Raw genomic sequence first — 19488 nt, forward strand, 5'->3', positions numbered from 1 at the left:
AATCACACTCAGCCAGCTAACTGTAGTCAAGACAGCAATGAATATCAGCACTCACTGGCTAAAATGTAACCATGACCCTATACTACCTCCATCACCTCCTCTTTTCATCTGGGTAAATTTTGTGTGAGTAATGAGTTACTCACACAAAATTTAGCCGGGCAGCAGGGGAGGAAATTTTAAAATCTCAGATTTTGTCCAGAAAACTCAAAAGATTACCCAGACAAACCCTTTACATATCGACTTCCTGGTACCTCTAGCTTAAGTGGTCGGTAGCTTCATTTCAATTTTCTTCATTACATTTCTGAACATTGAAATCAATTCTGTTTTTGAAGGTCATTCAGCCTCTTAATCTGCCACCCATCCTATCTCCTGCTCAACTGTATAGTGCAAAAACTTTGAAAACCTGCTTCATTTCTCAGAGTATGCATACAAAACCAAGCAACCCATCGACCAGCACTTTCCCTTAGAACAGAAAACCTAAGAGGTGAATGGGTGAAAACTGCCTGGGTGCACTGACAATAGTCTTTCTGAGTACAAAAGATGATGTATTAATCTAAATTCTCCTGGTTCCTTTTTTGGGGGGGATGACTCCCAATGATATCTTCAAAGTCTATTTGTGGTCTCTTTTTATAACTTTTTAATAATCATGGCCTCTCTATCCTTTCTGGATTTCACAGTTTTCACCATAGTAACTCCGGTGCACCCCCAAGGCCATAAAACTTTCACTAAGACCTTTCAGTAACCACTGAGCGCTTTTTATTATTTGCATAGTTAAACACTTCATGCAAGTTTTCAATGCAAATAAAAGTTTTCAATGCAAAAAAAAAAACAAAAAAACGCGCCTAGGCCCGCCCTGAATCAGAAGGTAGCCAATCAGAGAGAGCCCGGCAGGGCTTTAAATCTTACCCTGCTAGGCACCTTCTCTCTCTTCTCTCTCCTCCACGCGGCGACCGAAGACCTGCGCGACCGGCGCCAGAGCCCCACCGGGGGAAGGTCAGGTCAGTGTTCGGCCTCCCCACCCGGGGGACCCCGACGCCAGCCGCGATCGCCGAGGCCGTTTCCGACGAAGGAAAAGCGGGAAAAAAAAAACAAAAAACGCGCCTAGGCCCGCCCTGAATCAGAAGGCAGCCAATCAGAGAGAGCCCGGCAGGGCTTTAAATCTTACCCTGCTAGGCACCTTCTCTCTCTTCTCTCTCCTCCACGCGGCGACCGAAGACCTGCGCGACCGGCGCCGGAGCCCCACCGGGGGAAGGTCAGGTCAGTGTTCGGCCTCCCCACCCGGGGGACCCCGACGCCAGCCGCGATCGCCGAGGCCGTTTCCGACGAAGGAAAAGCGGAAAAAAAAACAAAAAACGCACCTAGGCCCGCCCTGAATCAGAAGGCAGCCAATCAGAGAGAGCCCGGCAGGGCTTTAAATCTTACCCTGCTAGGCGCCGCGCGCCGAAGGAGCGCGACAAAAGGGCCTGCCCCTTTGTCTCGCCCCTTCGTAGAGCCCCTAGGAGGCCCCGAGCCATACCCGCGGAATAACCGAATTCTTCAACAAAGGCAACAGCCAGCAAAGATACAGATTTAACCGTTTCAGCCTTATGGAATAAAAGTCAGCCTCCCCAGCAAGCTCCCCAACAAGCGTCCAGCACTCATCCAGCCTCTTCAACAAGCGTCCAGCATTCATCCAGCCTCTTCAACAAGCGTCCAGCACTCATCCAGCCTCTCCAACAAGCGTCCAGCACTCACCCAGCCTCTCCAGCAAGCGTCCAGCATTCATCCAGCCTCTCCAACAAGCGTCCAGCATTCATCCAGCCTCTTCAACAAGCGTCCAGCACTCATCCAGCCTCTCCAACAAGCGTCCAGCACTCACCCAGCCTCTCCAACAAGCGTCCAGCACTCACCCAGCCTCTCCAACAAGCGTCCAGCATTCATCCAGCCTCTTCAACAAGCGTCCAGCACTCATCCAGCCTCTCCAACAAGCGTCCAGCATTCATCCAGCCTCTTCAACAAGCGTCCAGCATTCATCCAGCCTCTTCAACAAGCGTCCAGCACTCATCCAGCCTCTCCAACAAGCGTCCAGCACTCACCCAGCCTCTCCAGCAAGCGTCCAGCATTCATCCAGCCTCTCCAACAAGCATCCAGCACTCACCCAGCCTCTCCAACAAGCGTCCAGCACTCATCCAGCCTCTCCAACAAGCGTCCAGCACTCACCCAGCCTCTCCAGCAAGCGTCCAGCATTCATCCAGCCTCTCCAACAAGCATCCAGCACTCACCCAGCCTCTCCAACAAGCGTCCAGCATTCATCCAGCCTCTCCAACAAGCGTCCAGCACTCACCCAGCCTCTCCAGCAAGCGTCCAGCATTCATCCAGCCTCTCCAACAAGCCACAAACATTCATACAACGTAGACCCCACAAATGGCCCCATTTTTCACAATTCCAATTCTCCAACATAATACTCCACCTAAAAGAATTTCTTTCCGACATGCCCAACAACACAACCTTAAATCCCTCTCTTCAATTTTAATCACTCCTTCCACACAACTTCTAGGCCTCACCCTTTTCTCTTTAAGCCTCTTCAATGCTCAATCCCTCACGAAAAAGTCTGTAATATTGAATGACTACCTCATCAATGTGAAACCGGAGATATGTGCAATTACCGAAACATGGTTAAAACCATCAGACACAGCAATAATTAATCAACTACCTACAGAGGTGTACGACTTCTTCTCGCTACCTCGTCATAAAAAAAAGGGAGGAGGCATTCTCTTAGCAACTAAAAAGGACCTCAGATTCTTGCTACAGCAATCCAATTCCAACTCAAAACTTGAATTCGGCTTCTTCACCTCAGACAAGCTACAAATCCTTCTCGTATATGCCCCCCCAGGACTCTTGGAATCAGATGCCTCACCACTGGTTGAATTAACCTCTGCCCTCATCAACTTTGACTCGCCAGCCATCATTCTAGGGGATTTCAACATGCACGTTGATAACCCTACCCCTTCACCCAACTGTGAAACTCTACTCACAGCTCTCACAGCGCTAGGCTTCACTCAATTAGTTAATAAACCTACCCACAAAGCCGGCCACACGTTAGACCTGATCTTCGTTAACACTTCAATCAAGCCCATATCTATACCTAATTGCACAAAGGTCCCGTGGTCAGATCACTACCTAATAACTACTTCATTCTCTATAAAAGATACCAACCCGGCTTGCATTCCTTTGCCCTCCTTCAAATATAGGAAAACTTGCTCCCCAGAAGACCTTAATAATCACCTATCTCCACTACTCCACCAACTAGACCTTACGGATCCGAACGCAGCACTTCAATCTTGGAACACAATCACCGAAACTATAGCCAACAAGCTATGCCCTCTTATCACAAAAAAACCACACCAGAATTCCTCCAAAAGACAGCCATGGTTCTCAGCAGAATTAAGAAAGCTCAAACTCCAACTAAGACAAAATGAGGCTAAATGGCGCAAAAACCCAGGAACCAACACCCTTTCAATCTACAAATCATCTCTGCATCAATACAAATCAAGCACCCTAAGATCCAAGAGGGACTACTACGCCTCGAAGATACACGACCTTGTTTTCGATGCCAAAGCCCTCTTCAGCTATGTAGCCAACCTCACACAAGTAAACCAACCAGAGATTACACATGACCAAGCTCAATCAAAAGCAGAAGAATTAGCTCTATTCTTCAATAACAAAATCAATACTCTCCTATCGCAGCTCCCCACGAACCCCACTGTTCCACTAACCACTCCTCAACCTTCAATCAACTACACTCGGTTAGAAGAACTTGACACAACTTCATCCGCCGAGATCCAAGGAATTCTAAGGAAAATGAAACCATCTTCTCATCCCTCGGATCACATCCCAGCCAAACTACTACTAGCAATTCCAGAATCCATCTCCAAAACCCTGGCAGACATCATAAATTGCTCCCTCACACAAGGATTCTACCCGGACAACCTCAAACTTGCCTCACTCAAACCCCTTCTCAAAAAACCAAATCTCGACCCAAACGATCCTAATAATTTTAGACCGATAGCTAACCTCCCATTCATAGCCAAGATAATGGAAAAATTGGTAAACTCACGACTCTCAAACCACATTGAAGACAACAACCTTCTATTTCCATCACAATACGGATTTCGTAAAACCTTAAGCACGGAAGCCCTCCTCATCTCTATGACTGACCACATCATCCTAGGATTAGACAAAGGACAAGCCTTCCTTCTGATACTACTCGACCTATCGTCTGCATTTGACACGGTCAATCACTCCCTTCTCGTCAACCAATTATCAGCCATAGGTATCTCAGGCACTGCCCTATCATGGTTCAGAACCTTCCTCAGCAACAGAGGTTATAAGGTTAAGATTCATAATAAAGAATCCTCTATACACCCCGCATCAGTAGGAGTCCCTCAGGGCTCATCCCTGTCTCCTACCTTGTTTAACATTTATCTATTACCCTTATGTAAACTTCTCACTGACCTCAATCTCAAACATTTTCTCTACGCTGACGATATTCAGGTCCTGATCCCCATCGAAGAGTCGCTCGCTAAAACACTGTTGCACTGGGAATCCTGCCTCCAAAATATCAAACAACTTCTTACAAGTCTCAACCTGATACTAAATTCATCAAAAACAGATCTTCTACTCATCACACCAGAAAACAGCTCCATCTCATACACCCATCCCACCGTACCAAACACCACACAAGTGAGAGATCTAGGAGTTCAAATTGACAATCACCTAAACCTGAAAGCTAACATCAACAAAACCACCAGAGACTGCTTTTATAAGCTCCAAGTGCTGAAAAGAATACGACCCCTCTTCCACACACATGACTTCAGAACAATCCTACAATCAATCATTTTCGCAAAGCTGGACTATTGTAACACCATCATGCTTGGTCTCCCTTCATCACACACCAAACCATTACAAATGGTCCAAAACGCCTCCGCCCGTATACTCACCAACACCAGGAGAAGAGAACACATAACACCTATCTTGATGGACCTCCATTGGCTGCCCATCCACTTCAGAATAATCTACAAGGCCATTCTCACCATTTTCAAAAACATCCATCAATTAGCCCCAATCGATCTACATATCCCCCTCCAATTACACCATTCCACAAGACCGAAAAGAGATGCTTACAAAGGATCACTTCAAGTACCTCCAGCCAAGACTACCAGACACATCACGCTCAGAGATCGGGCATTCTCCACAGCCGGTCCAACATTATGGAACTCCATTCCCCCGGATCTTAGAATGGAACCCAACATCTCAACATTCAAGAAAAGACTCAAGACGTGGCTGTTCACGCAGGCCTTTCCTAACTCCAATTCAATCTAACTTCCTTCTTTCAACACGCTCCGCTAGCATTAGCGTTAATAGCCACCTCTTACAATGTTATTTATACTTATATATAACTTTCTGATCTTCATTTCCCTTCTCATTCCAAGTTATTGTTTTCCTTGTTATATGTAACTGCTTTTCTGCACTATTGTTTAAATGGTAATTGTTTAAATGTTTAAATGGTAAAGTTTATTATAATTACACCCCTGTTTCTTGTGAACCAGCATGATGGGACCACCGTCTTGAATGTTGGTATATAAAAAAGTTAAATAAAAATAAATAAAATAAATAAATGCAGATGCTACAAACCTGATTGGTCCATGGGATACAGGAGACTTAAAACAAGCTGCCAGCAGATGACTCTTCCCCTCTACCTCCCAATGTGCTCTCATACACCGCACAGGTGTGCGTTCCCTCTCCAGTACTACTTGTTTCTATGCAGTAGCAGCACCTGTGACCATGCTCATGACTGCAAGTCTTGGCACCATGGCTCCACCAACTACACTCTCGATGTAGCTATTTTTGCAAGCTATAGGATCATGAACCTATGTGAGCGCCCCAATCCCTGTACCATGTATATCATTCTAGGTGTAGATGCCCTCTACTGATCCTGAACCCATGAATTGTGCCCCCCTCTCTGTTGCCAGCATCCTGCCTTCCGGCATCTGGATGATGCTGGCTCTGAACTCCCTGGTACTGCAGTTGCTTTGGTAGTGCCCTTCTTCTTTCCCCCACAGGTTCACTTGGCACTCACCACTGCCACTTTTATCCAGCTGTGCCACTTCCTCACTGCCACTGTGGCTTATCTGGCTTTCTGTACACTGTTCTTCTTGAGGGCTGCTCCTCCATGAAAAGCCACATCGAACTGTTCACCCTCAGGTAGCCTGCCATCTCTACTTCTCCTGCAGTGGTCTAACTTCTGAGGCTCATGGCTGCTAGATTGTCCCTCCTCGGCGAGATGGTTGATATGGTCCCTCATTGAAGATTGCCAGTCACTGAAGCTTCAGCTTCCTTCTTCCTGTGCTCCTCTACCTGGCCTGATGAGCCAGCTTCAAGGTGTGCTCTTTGAAGATGGCCACCTCTACCCAATTTCACTACCTCCAGCTATACTGGTTTTGAAGCAGGCATCTTGCATGGGAAAATCCTCACAGCCTCGATCTGCTCCCCTTCACTAAAATGGTCTATTGCTGCTCCTGGCTGCCTTAAAAACCCTTTGTCCAATCTCCCTTTTTAAATGTATACTCCATCTTCCATTATGATTGTTGTATTATGGTTGTTGTTTATATCTTTATTTGTTTGGCATGATTAATACTAACAATATCAATACCGACAATCCCTTGTCCAATAATAAATTATTTTTCAACAAAACAAGAGAACATTACTGTTCTGCTCACCAATTCACCATTCCATATACATCGTCATATTGATTGAATAATTTTATTTCCAAATTTCTACATTTACAATATTCTCACATTTAAATACACCAATCACACCTCATTCACACAAACACATCCCACTAAAAATATATACTAGTATTTATTATATAAATTAAAACACCACTCTTATTTCATACCCACAAATGTGCAAAAATCACCTCAGCATTTCAAAATCCCTTTTTATAAATGAATGCAGTGATTCAAGATTCAGTTCCTAATGATGGCTCAATGCATAAAAGTTATTGTTTCAACAGTCCTTATTTCACAAGGCAGAGTCCTTATTTCACAAGGCACAATTCTTCACAAAGCAAGAATTGTGCCTTGTGAAATAAGGACTGTTGAAACAATAACTTTTATGCATTGAGCCATCATTAGGAACTGAATCTTGAATCACTGCATTCATTTATAAAAAGGGATTTTGAAATGGTGAGGTGATTTTTGCACATTTGTGGGTATGAAATAAGAGTGGTGTTTTAATTTATATAATAAATACTAGTATATATTTTTAGTGGGATGTGTTTGTGTGAATGAGGTGTGATTGGTGTATTTAAATGTGAGAATATTGTAAATGTAGAAATTTGGAAATAAAATTATTCAATCAATATGACGATGTATATGGAATGGTGAATTGGTGAGCAGAACAGTAATGTTCTCTTGTTTTGTTGAAAAAAAAATTTAAAAAAATGATTAATACTAAACCATTATTGATTTATCCTTTGTTCCACACCCTGAACAGTTCTGTGGTTAGGCATGGTATAAGAATAAAGTTATTATTGTTATTAGTATCATTCTCTGCATTTCCCCCCTCTCAAACGGTGTTCATGTACCACATAAATTATCAATCATAAGCATGTCCTATGATTTCTTAGTGATAGGATGCATGCTAGACAGAGGTGATGCTAGTCACAGGTGCTGCTCCTGTGTAGGAACAAGTGGTACTGGAGTAGGAATGCACACCTGTGCAGTGTGTGAGTGTGTGTGTGTACACATTATGGGGGGGGTGGGGGGGGGGAAGTGATCTGCTGGCAACTTGTTTTAAGAGAGTAGACACCAGACCTTGCCTGGGGTTGTAGCTAGACAGAGAAAAGCAATAGCTAGAGTCGAAAGGTTAAGCTCTGATATGTATCACAAACCTGACTTGCTGCACTCTGCAGTTCCAAATACTGGACACCTCCAACATACAGAAAACGAAGAGGGCTAAACTGTGTGCCGATTCTGTAACACGAATACACCAAATAGGCTGAAATTACCAAACATATTCCCTTCCTGTGACCTTCAACCAACCGCAAATCCAGGTCTCTGCTGACGAAAGGCTGCCGCATTAACGCCTTCAGATCCTCTGAACCTCATCTTTTACCCTGTGCCAGAAGGCATGTCTTTCTCATTCCTGTTAGGAGAGAGCATGGCTTGATCTTGTGTTAGTCATGGAACCGGGATATCGTGGAAGGATGCACAGAACCAAAGTAAGAGCAGCGTCACTACCAGCTCCCCAGTAACAGCGAGGTGCGTTTGATCAGCAGCTGCAGTGCTACCACATGTAAAATCTGTCTTTACAGATACTGGGAATTATTTTTTTTTTTCCCTGACGTTTTAAATCCGTTCGTGCTGGTTGGCTGTTTATCTTGTTTTGTGGCACTGCATGATATAATATGGCCTGAGAAATTGGGTTTTGCGATGTACACAGATACCCGGCCAACTGCCTGCAGGAAGCCTGCAGCCTGAAATATAAAATGTACAGGGACCTCACTCAGTTTAACCCACACAAGCTGGAACGAGACAATGACATTGAGAACGAAGCTGAAACGGAGAGAAAAAGAACTCATTTCTCAGAGCTTCAGCGTTCTTCGTGACCTCTCGCGGGAGACGCTGATGCCCTATCAGTCACAGGCTGGAGAGATGGGCGAACACGGAAGAAGCTGCTGTTGAAAAATGACGTGGTTTGAAGGAAGTCGTGGCAGATACGGGGGGGGGGGGGGGGGGCGTGGTGCACGTCTGAGGAACTTACCCATCGCGGGAACAGCCATCCCAATTCGAGAGACCACCACCTGGGTGATGGCCTGCTGGGCTGCCTTGGTGGACTCTGCCAGCCTCGTCCCTTTCTCGTCGGTAATGGGAATGCCAAACTTCAGCTCCCTAAAAACGGAAACAAACCTTATGAATGCTCAATCACACGATCGTTTGGAAACGGAAGAAAATGATATTCAGAGATATTACTATATAAAAATAATTAACAAACCATTAATGTATCTGGGGTGAAACCAACATCCATCTTTTTCCTTAAATAATCCAAAGTATCCCAGCCCTTAATGTCAGATTTACAAGGAGGGTTTCTGGGGCATCTGGCCTAGCCAGTTCCAATCCCAACGTAACAGGTCCAGCCCAAATTCTCCAGCAAAGACAACATGCGGGTTAACCCATTTTTGAACCTACAGGAGTAAAGCGATGCCTTTGTAGAAAGAGAAGAGCACCTTTTAAAAACCCAAATCAGCCCATCCTCAGAAAAGAAGAAACGTCCTGCTGCTTCAGTCCAATGCTTATTAGGCCCAGCATGCTGTACTCTTAGTCATTCTGTGGGCGAACAATAATCAAACTGCCTTTTAAACCCAAATAAGACAGAGCCAATATATTTGGGAGGGGGGGGTTGTTTTAGGAGGGGTAGATTTACCACCCAGTGAATGTGTATGCAGCCTTGGGGATTACACTCGATTCAGCACTAAAAACCAGACAGATGCATCTCCAGTGTTTCAAGGAGTCCTTTCATCCGAACCTGGTCGTGGTCTGATCGGGCCTCCGCACGTCAGGCGATCTTTATTTTGGCCCTGGATTGTTGCATTAGTTTGCTGATGGCTCTGCCTGCTAGATCTATTGGCAAACTTCAATTCATCCTTAACACTGCTGCTAGAGTTATTTCCGGAGCAGGAATTAGAGAAGATAGTACTCATTTTCTTCAGTCTCCACTGGCTGCCTATTTTTTAGTCACTTTACCCTCCATTGCCTCAGGTACAAACTTACAAGCTGATTCAGTAAAAACGCAGGAGAGCGGACGAATGCCCACTCGCCGGTGCGCACGATACAGTATGCAAATGAGGTGGTGTGGTAGAAATAGGCAAAAAGAGGCGCTAGGGACACTAGTGTGTCCCTAGCGTCTCCTTTTAGCCCGGAGCGGCGGCTGTCAGCGGGTTTGACAGCCAACGCTCAATTTTGCCGGCGGTTCTCGAGCCCGCTGACAGCCACAGGCTCGGAAACCGACGCCGGCAAATTGAGCATCCGGTTTTCGGCCCGACAGCCGCCGGCCGACTTAAATTTTTTTTTTTTTTTAAACTTTTTTTACTCTTCGGGACCTCTGACTAAATATCGCCATGATATTAAGTCGGAGGGTGCACAGAAAAGCAGTTTTTACTGCTTTTCTGTGCACTTTCCCGGTGCTGGAAGAAATTAGCGCCGACCTTTGGGAAGGCGCTAATTTCTGAAAGTAAAATGTGCGGCTTGGCTGCACATTTTACTTTCTGTATTGCGGGGAATACCTAATAGGGCCATCAACATGCATTTGCATGTTGAGGGCCCTATTAGGTGCTGCGGGTTGGACGCGCGTTTTCCGTCCCTTACTGAATAAGGGGTAAGGGAAAACGCGCGTCCAATAGCAGGCTAACAGTGCGCTCCGTCGGAGCGTACTGTACTGTATCGGCCTGTTAGATTGTAAGCCCTCTGGGGATAGGGAAATACCTACAGTACCTGAATGTAATCCACTTTGAAGCACTAAAAAAAAAAAATGCCAAAAAAAGTGGAATATAAATCTAAATAAATAGTCAATCCAATATAAAAACCTTAAGGTGGATATTCAGCGTCACTGAAGCCAGTTAAGTTCAGAGAGCCGGCTAAGCAGTGCTGTCCGAATATTCGGCTGCGCTCAGCAGCCACCACTTGTCTGAGTAAAGAGTTAGCTGAATAAGTGAGAGGCGGAATGGGGGCCGTTGCAGGATGGAGCTATTCAGGCAGCTAACTCAGACGGAAAGTGTAGATATTCAGCCTCATCTGTTTTAATTAGCTGGATAAGTTTAGGACAGCTGTAGTCCTACAGTTAGCCAGATAAAACTTATCCGGCTATCTATAAAAGACGGCAGAGTAAATTTGGCTGTGCAGCCGCACCGCTGAATACCTCAGCCAAGTTAACCAGATAAAAGTTTATCTGGCTTAACTTGTTCAGCTGGATAAGCATCTGAATACTGGCCTCCTTGTTTTAGTTTTTAAGGCTGTTTGCATGAATGGGCCATTATGTCTCCAGCAACTTAGCTTATATTCCTGCAAAACACTTTCAAAGCGTGTTCAGAGCTATTTAGCCGGATAAGCAGGACTTAAGCAGCTAAGTAGTGGCCGCTGAATATGTGCCTATGATCAGCAGCCACCGCTTAGCCGTGTTGCCTATGCGAGGACTGTCTTGGGGCCGAGGCCCCCCGAGGGCCTCGTCTGACAAAAATGTCTGGACTCCCGAAAGCGAGGCCGAGAAGAGAAAGGTTTCCGGCCAGACTTTCGATCCTCTGGCAGCCTACTGCCCTATGTCTCTCCCAGCGACTTCATCAGACGATCAAGGTCCTCACCAAACAGCAGTTTCCCCTGAAAGGGCAGATTAAAGAGCTGCGATTTTGATGACCGATCCACTGACCAGTTGCATGGCTACAAATGTCGTCTGGATGCCACCACCGACACCATAGTGCGGGCCGTGGTTCTCACCAGGTCATACAAGGCTTCCGTGCCATAGGCAACCCCTGCCTCCAGGCGGGCCGCCTGGACTGGGGAAAGAGTCCCGGAGGCCGACTGGTCCTGCGGCTTCTGGATCCAACACAAACAGGCCCGCTGCATCAGACTTGCACATCCCGCCGCCCGCAGGCCGAGCCCCAGGACCTCAAAAGCTCGCTTGAGATGCACTTCCAACTTCCTTCAGAGCGGAACATCCTTCAGAGCGGAAGCTCCAGACACCGGAATAGTGTCTTTTTGGTGACTGCCGAAACTGCCGCATCTACCTTCGGGACCTTGAGAACATCCAGATGGTGCCGCAGAAGCGGATAAAGCTTGGACATCGCTCTGCCAACTCGCAGACCCGAGTCGGGGGGAACCCACTATCGGTTGATCAATTTCTGGATTTTCTCGGAATTGGGAAAGCGCTGGGGGTCTCCGTAGGCCATCCAGTACCGGATTAACCCCTTCAGCATCTGAATCCTCCAGGATTAGCTTAATCCCCAGCTCCTCCAACACCTGAGGTATAAGCGAGCAAAGCTCCTCTCTTGAAAAGCCGGATCACCAATGGATCATCGCCTTCAGTTTTAGAATCCCCTGGGGTCCAGAGGGGGACCCCCAATCGGGTCCCCATCCTGATAGGCCTCCGAGGAGACCTCATCCTCCTGCTTAGACTCATCCAAATCCTCAGAGTCCGATTCCAATAGCGCTAGCCGTCCCTCGGGAGGCAGAGTTCACGGGCCCGTGGAACCTTTAGGGGGGACCTTGCCCCGCTTTGTCGAACCCGTCGGGCCTTCTGTGACACCGCACTTACTTGCCTGCCTAGCCAGGAAGGCCTCGTACAGTAAAAGTACGAATTCGGGCAAAAACCCTCCCAGGCCCCCCGAAGGGCGCTTGGGGCTGCTAGGGCCTGAGACATCCGGACCTTTTTCCCCAGGTCGAACCATGGGAGACAGGAGCGGCGGGGACCCCCCCGGACCCCCCTATCCAGCTCCGTTTCTGCGGCCATAGCCACTCTCTCCTGTGATCCCAGTGTCACCGCCTCGGTCCGCGAATGCCTCCGCGGCTTTGCTTGCCTTTCAGACACCCCCCCCCCCCCCCCTCCAGCACACTCTGTGCAGAGGAGGTCATTCAGACAGAATGACCTGTTCCGGAACTAATTCTAGCAGCAGTGTTAAGGATTAATTGAAGTTTGCCAATAGATCTAGCAGGCAGAGCCAGGCTACCACAGGCCCTGCAGGAAGGAATGGATTTACTCTTTGGGATTTGCTGGATTGGCCACTATCAGGGCGATGGACCCAGCATCTTAGATTCTTACGTTCTAATGTTCTGCTCAGCAAATACAAATCCAAGAGGCATCGTGGGCTTTTATGGAGAAACAAGCTTTTATCTCCTTCTTGAAATCCTTCAATTTACCTTATGTTAGGCCTTCCTGAACTTTTCAATGTTACCATTTGCTATTTCTAATATTTAATTTATAAGGCATAGAGAAATTTCAAGATGGTGCTTCCTCTGCACCTTTAGCTCTACCACAGGACAAGGAATTTCTAGAATGGCTGGGCGTGCATTGTTCTAAACTGGAAGTGAATTGTAGCTGGTGCCATGACAGAAACCTATGAGAAGACAGATTAACGTTTCCTAATTTTGTTTTTGTTGGGGTGGAGGAGGGTGGGAGGTTTGCCCTGCTGGCTATAGTATCCTGTGCCCACTGCTTGCAGTTTCTCATGTGGCACTCTTCCTAATAGGAAACGGGGAAGAGGCCAGCTCAATGGCTCGTTGACAGTGATGTGTGCGGCCATGGGGGAACAGCCAGCTATGATTCTGGACCTCTGTGAAGGGTGTGGGGGGAATGGCAGCTAGATGTCGGTCACTGTGACGACTGGCTTGGATGGAAAGGAGTTAAAAATGAGAAGGGAAATCACAGATAGCTGCAAATGAAAGTTCTGGTGCCGTAGCCCCGGTAGAAGCAGGTTCTGGTTAAGCTGGAAACCTAAAGAGGAGGAAGAGGAAGCTTCCAGGCTGATAAATAATTTTCAAAAAAAAAAGTTTCTCCCTTTGCCAATTGTTTTTCATTTCCATAAAATATGATCCTAAACATTCCCAACATATGTTAAGATAGTTGTATTTGTAACCCCTAGTTAGCATAATTTGATGCAGTAGACCCTGTGAAAGGGCTCCTTGTGGACGAGTACAGGTTTTCATCTGGGCAGTGAGCAGTCTGAGTGTGCCTCTGTCTCTCATCAGAAAAGGAGGAAAAGTTGAGGGAAGAAGTAGTAAGAGGAATCTGTTGGAAAGGAGATGCTGAGGAGTCAACATGGACCAGGTAAGTAAGTCACTGGCAATCTGCAGTGGACTCCTGGGGAGGTTCATGAGACCCGACTAAGGGTAACTCTCTGACCTGGAAGACAACACCAAGTCTACGGCCGGGAGAACCAGTAAAACAGGAATCCTCCCACCCGTGTTGAAACTGGAGTGGTAATTCACCAAGGTCCAGTGATTTGGGTGCAAATGGAGAACCAGTTAGGATCAAAGGGAATTGCTCAAAAAAGTCAACAGAGAGCAGTCAACTGCTGCAGTTGCCCTAAGCCTTTCTCCTCTGGAGCACGTGCAGAGAGGGATCAAGCAGGGTCAGTGACAGATTTAGGATTTTGTCGCCCCCTAGGCACTGATGGTGCTGTTGTGTTCCACCCTCCCATGCCTCAGTAAGGACAACAGGGAGCAGGTCTAATGCGCAGCCCCAGAATTTACTGCTGCAGCTCAGGGGTAGATTTGTCAGTGGACTGACAAATATTTCCATTTTGTATCTTACATTATAAACCCTGCTTGTGTCTGTATGGTTTGTTTTTCTTTTATTGCGTGAGGAAAAGGGATCTCAACTAACAGCACAGGGAGAAGATCTCAGGGATGGAGAGGAGGAGGGTGAGAGGGCCAAGGATGGAGAGAGGAAGGGAGGAGGACCGGGAATGGGGGGAAGGAGGAGAGAGGATGGAATCGGGAGTCTGTGAAGGGGGAAGAGGCAGGAGAGCGAGAGATGTTTTGGGACTGAAGAAGGGTAAGATGGAGCAGGTGTCGTCAAGGGGTAAGTTCCAGGACCTGAAGAGAAGGGAGAGGTAGGAAGGATGGGAAGAGGTTGCTGGATCTGGGAGACAGGATCCAGGAGCAAAAGAGAGAGGATGTGAATTACTGGGGGGGGGGGGGCAGGGGAGGGAGTGATGAGCAAACAGATGTCATCACTGTGCTCTGGTCCTGCTCTTCCTTGCATCCCCTAACTTCTCACCCAGTCTGGCAGAGACACTTACACACCCACCATTTCTTCTCTCTCATACACAAAATCACTGTCTCTCTCCCCTCTCTTTCACACACAGACACACGCCCTCCAGCTGATCCCCTGTCACCCCGCCCCCCCCCCCCCCCTCCTAACCTCCATTGCTCTGTCTCCTCCAGGCTCTCCCCTCCTCTCCTGTTCCCTGCAAGTTGCCTGGGAGGGGCTGAAATCAGGAAGCGGTGAGCTATTCTGTGCCCAGTGAGCTTCAGCACAGCTATCAGGCAGTAAATCTCCAGCCAGATTTTTTGCCGCCCTAGGCGCAGGCCTAGTGAGGCCTACTGCCAAATCCAGGCCTGAGCAGGGCCAGCTTGGCTCCGGAGGTTCCCTAAAGCCGAACGGACTTATTCCAAGTGTTCTGGGAAAGGAGGAGGAAGAGAACCCAGAATAGTGTCCATCGTCCAGCTGCGTACCATGGTTTGATTGCTACCCAGGAATTGGGAACTGTAAAACCCATTGCTCCTGTGGAGTGCATCCCGAGTTTTAAAAACTTGTGAAAATAAAGTCAGACCAGTTGGACCTGCTCATACCAAGTAAGTCTTCATTTCTTGAGAGCACAGAATAATTTCAGGCTCCCTTTACCCACAAAGAGAAGTGCACCTTAAAGAGGGAATAACCATCCGAGGCCCACGACAATACCTGGCTGGCCTGACATTTAAAGAATCCCACAGCCCTCTAGGTATTCACTGCTGGAGCAACAGCTACCTGTTGATCCCCACTCATCAAATACAGACTAATGTGACAGGACAGTTGTTTAATAAAGTTATCCGTTTTGCATGAGAAGGCCTATCAAGGGCCCTCCATTTATTGCTAAGACAGAATCAGCGTTACGTAGATATGAGCGGACCCTCACCTCTGTCTCATTAAAGGGATGTTGATGCAGTTAGCAGCTGCTACTGCAGCGAAGGGCACAAAGCGACCAACGACAGAGGGCAAATGCTACAAAGACAAAAAAACAGAATCACAGATCAGGAGAGAAAACACAGCGCAGGAAATGAAATGCCCATCCCCGGTTTGCTTCTCACAGTTTCCCCCCATTCCTCCTACTCTGATTTATGCTTTCTTCCTTAAAGCCATCCACGGTCCAAGCATGTTAGGAAGCCTAACTTTCAAAACTTCTCCACTAGCATTCACGTTTTGTCCAACCCAGGTCTACTGACTTCTCAAATGCAACCCTAGAATTCAGGTTAAGATTGTACTATTATCATATTAGGCACTACCTGACTGGGATTATAAGGTCCGTAGGATGCATTTTCTTCTGTACAAATGTTCCTCTCATCAACAGTGAGGAGTAGCCTAGTGGTCAGAGCAGGGGACTACAAACCAAGGAGGCCAGGGTTCAAATCCTGCCTTGTGACCTTGAGAAAGTCACTTCCCTCTCCATTGCCACAGGTACAAGCTTAATGCCTGATTTTTAAATCTCTCCGCAGTACAGTATTTACACGCACAAGTGAACATGCAAGAAAAAGCATACTTTCTCTACCTATTTTATAAACATATGCATGCATATTCTAGGTGTGTAAAAAAATATAACATGTAAGCGTAATAACCCCGATTTATATGTGGAGGCAGGTATTTTATAAAAGTATGCGCATATCCAGTTCACCGAGACCTCTGCCAGTTCAATCAGTCCATCTGCTATTCACCCAGACCCTATAGCACAGGGGTAGGCCACGTCGGTCCTGGAGTGCTACAACCAGGTCCTGGTTTTCCGGATATCCACAATGAATATGCATGAGACAGATTTACATGCACTGCCTCCACCATATGCAACTCTCTCTCAGACACATTCATTGTGGATATCCTGAAAACCAGACCTGTTTGTGGCACTCCAGGACCGGAGCTGCGAGCTGTCTACCCCTGCTCTAGCACTTCATCCTGAAACACTCCCTCCCCCATCAGTTCATCTGGTGTTCCCACTCAAAAATTGCACATGCGCCGGTCAATGAGCAGGTGTAAAAGTGCATGAATGAGTTGGATAAGACCTCTGCCATTGATCACAATGCTTTCCATGTACTTCCGTCACTATGTGCTCTTGTTAATTTTCCCTCATTTGCTCCCAATTGAAGAACCGTCGTTCCCTGTAGATAGTTACCCAGTTACTGTTTGTTGATGTTTATCTCTTGTATGCAAAGTTTACTGTTCTATGTAATGGCAGTGCCAAAAGTTCTGTATAATGACACTGTCAAAAGGTTTTAGTTATCTGTAAACCGATACGATGTGCAAACGGCTATCGGTATATAAAAAAACCTATAAATAAATAAATAAATAAATAAATAAATATACATCTCTCTCTTTACAAAACAGTGACAACAGAGTGCACTTCTGAATCTTGCCCTAAGATGCCCCTAGCCACTCCTTTTTCCCCCCTTCGGCAAACCTTCGTACACGCAAAAAGGAAAATTGGTTCTTACCTGCTAATTTTCATTCCTGTAATACCCCAGATCAGACAAGTGACTTTTGCATCCCTACCAGCAGATGGAGTCAGAGAACCAAAACTTTGAGGCACTGCTACATAAACAAGAGTGCCACCTGCAGTCCCTCAGTATTGACCTCATTCCCCCCTTTCAGGGAGAACAGGAAAAACACAGGGTTGGATCCCCCTGAACTAGAAAGCAAAATACTGCCAGGCAAAACGCCTGCTAACCGCTTAACTCAGAAAAAGAAATACAACTTTTGAACAGTGTGAAAAAATTACCTGATCCACAGTGTCTACATTCACCAGGAAATTCAGTCTTTCAGGAGCAATAATGGGGCGGGACTCTGAACTGATCTGTGGTATTACAGGAACGAAAATTAGCAGGTAACAACCAATTTTCCTTTCCTAACAGTCCAGACAAGTGGGATGTACCCAAGCACCCCTAAACCGGGCGGGCACCCAAAAGACCAGCTCTTAACACACTCTCACCAAAAGTCGCATCCTCCTGTACTTGAACATTCAAACGGTAATGTTTGGTGAAAGTATGTAACGAAGACCACACCAAGGCCCTACATATCTCCTGGGGGGACACCTACTGACACTCCACCCAAGACGCTGCTGAGCCCTAGTCAAATGTGCCTTGAGGCCCGTCAGGATTTCTTGACCCTTACAAATATAGGCCGAACAAATGGTCTTCTTCAGCCATCTAGAAATCATAGCCTTAGAGGCATTCTCTCCTTTCTTTGCTCCACTGAACACCACAAATAGATGATCAGACCTCCAAAAACTATTATGACTTTCAAATAACGCAACAGTGTGGAACGCACATCCAGGAAATGCGGATTCCTATCCTCTGGAGACTCGTGAGACCATTCGGGAAAGGCCGGAAGCTCAACTGTCTGAGTCACATGAAAGGAAGACACCACTTTCGGCAATAAGGAGGGAACCATGCATAACATCACCCTATCATCCACAATATACAAAAATGGATCCCTACAAGAAAGCACCTGAAGCTCTGAAATCCGCCTGAACATATAGCCACAAGGAGGCTGGTCTTAAAGGCTCAAAAGGCGCGCCACCGAGAACCCACAAAACTAAGTTGAGGTTCCAATCTGGACACACCTTCAGAACCGGAGGTCGCAAATGCTTAACCCCCTTCAGGAAACGCCTGACATTGTGATGAGAGGCCAAAGACCTTCCTCGGATTTTGCCCCAAAGACAACCCAAGGCCGAAACCTGAACACAAAGTGAACTATAGGCTAGGCCCTTGGACAAGCCCTGTTGCAGAAAGGACAAAATGTGAGAGACTCCCCCCGACAATGTTTCCAGACTATGTTACAGACACCAGGATTCAAACATTTTCCAAACCCTACCATATGCAATAGACATAGAAGGCCTCCTAGCCTGCAGCATAGTGGAGATTACTGATTCAGAATATCCCTTCAGGCGCAAACACCACCTTTTAAAAGCCAAGCTTCGAGACAAAAGCGATCCCAGCTGAAAATATGGGTCCTTGCCACAGCAGACCTGGCAGGTGAGCCAACCGAAAAGGCCCATGGAGCACCAGATATGCAAACCATGGACATTGAAGTCACTCCAGCGCCATTAGCACCATCTTCCCTGGGTGCAATTCTATGCACCGCAACACTTGACTGTGGCCATGGAGGAAACACATACACAGGCACACGAAAGCATCTAGTCCTACTGACCCAGACTCCCTTCTGCGACTGAAGAATCTTGCTGTCTTTGCTTTGGCCCACGTCGCCAAGAGGTCCATCTGAGGAAGACCCCACCTGGCACAAATGTGATTCCAGGCTTCCAGGGACAGTTCCCACTCCCTGGGATCTAGCTGTTGCCTGCTGAGGAAATCCACCTGCACCTTGTCCACTCCTGCAACATGAGAGGCCGCAATCCCCTCAAGATGATGCTCTGCCCTCATAAACAATAGCAGAGTCTCCCGAGCCACAGCGGGACTCTTTGTCCCTCCTTGATGGTTGATGAATGCCACTGTTGTCGCATTGTCCAAAAACACTCGAACCATCTGTCCCTGGACCAAAGGCAGGAACACCTCCAGGACCCTGCGCCTCTCCAGGCGATTGATCGCCTGGAGAGGCGCAGGGCCTCTGCCGCTGACCAAAGACCCTGAGCAGACCGACCCAGGCACACCGCCCCCCAGCCCTCGAGGCTGGCATCTGTGGTCATAACCACCACTCAGT

At 47.1% G+C, this 19488-nt stretch overlaps 1 protein-coding gene across 9 annotated transcripts in view; it reads right to left on the reverse strand.

The window, feature by feature from the left end:
- SFXN3 (sideroflexin 3) overlaps positions 1-19488 on the reverse strand; it is a 105719-nt gene that overhangs the window by 45217 nt on the left and 41014 nt on the right. For all 9 annotated transcript variants that reach the window (XR_003857909.1, XM_029610242.1, XM_029610247.1 and 6 more), the window contains exons 7-8: positions 15707-15792; positions 8806-8933 (exon numbers count right to left, since the gene is read on the reverse strand). Coding sequence is in view for 8 of the 9 variants with exons in the window: in XM_029610242.1 (XP_029466102.1) it covers positions 8806-8933; positions 15707-15792 (214 nt within the window). In the remaining variant the exon portion in view is untranslated. The remainder of the gene's footprint in view (positions 1-8805; positions 8934-15706; positions 15793-19488) is intronic.

This window comes from Rhinatrema bivittatum, chromosome 7 (assembly GCF_901001135.1).
Source record: "Rhinatrema bivittatum chromosome 7, aRhiBiv1.1, whole genome shotgun sequence".
Lineage (NCBI taxonomy): Eukaryota > Metazoa > Chordata > Amphibia > Gymnophiona > Rhinatrematidae > Rhinatrema > Rhinatrema bivittatum.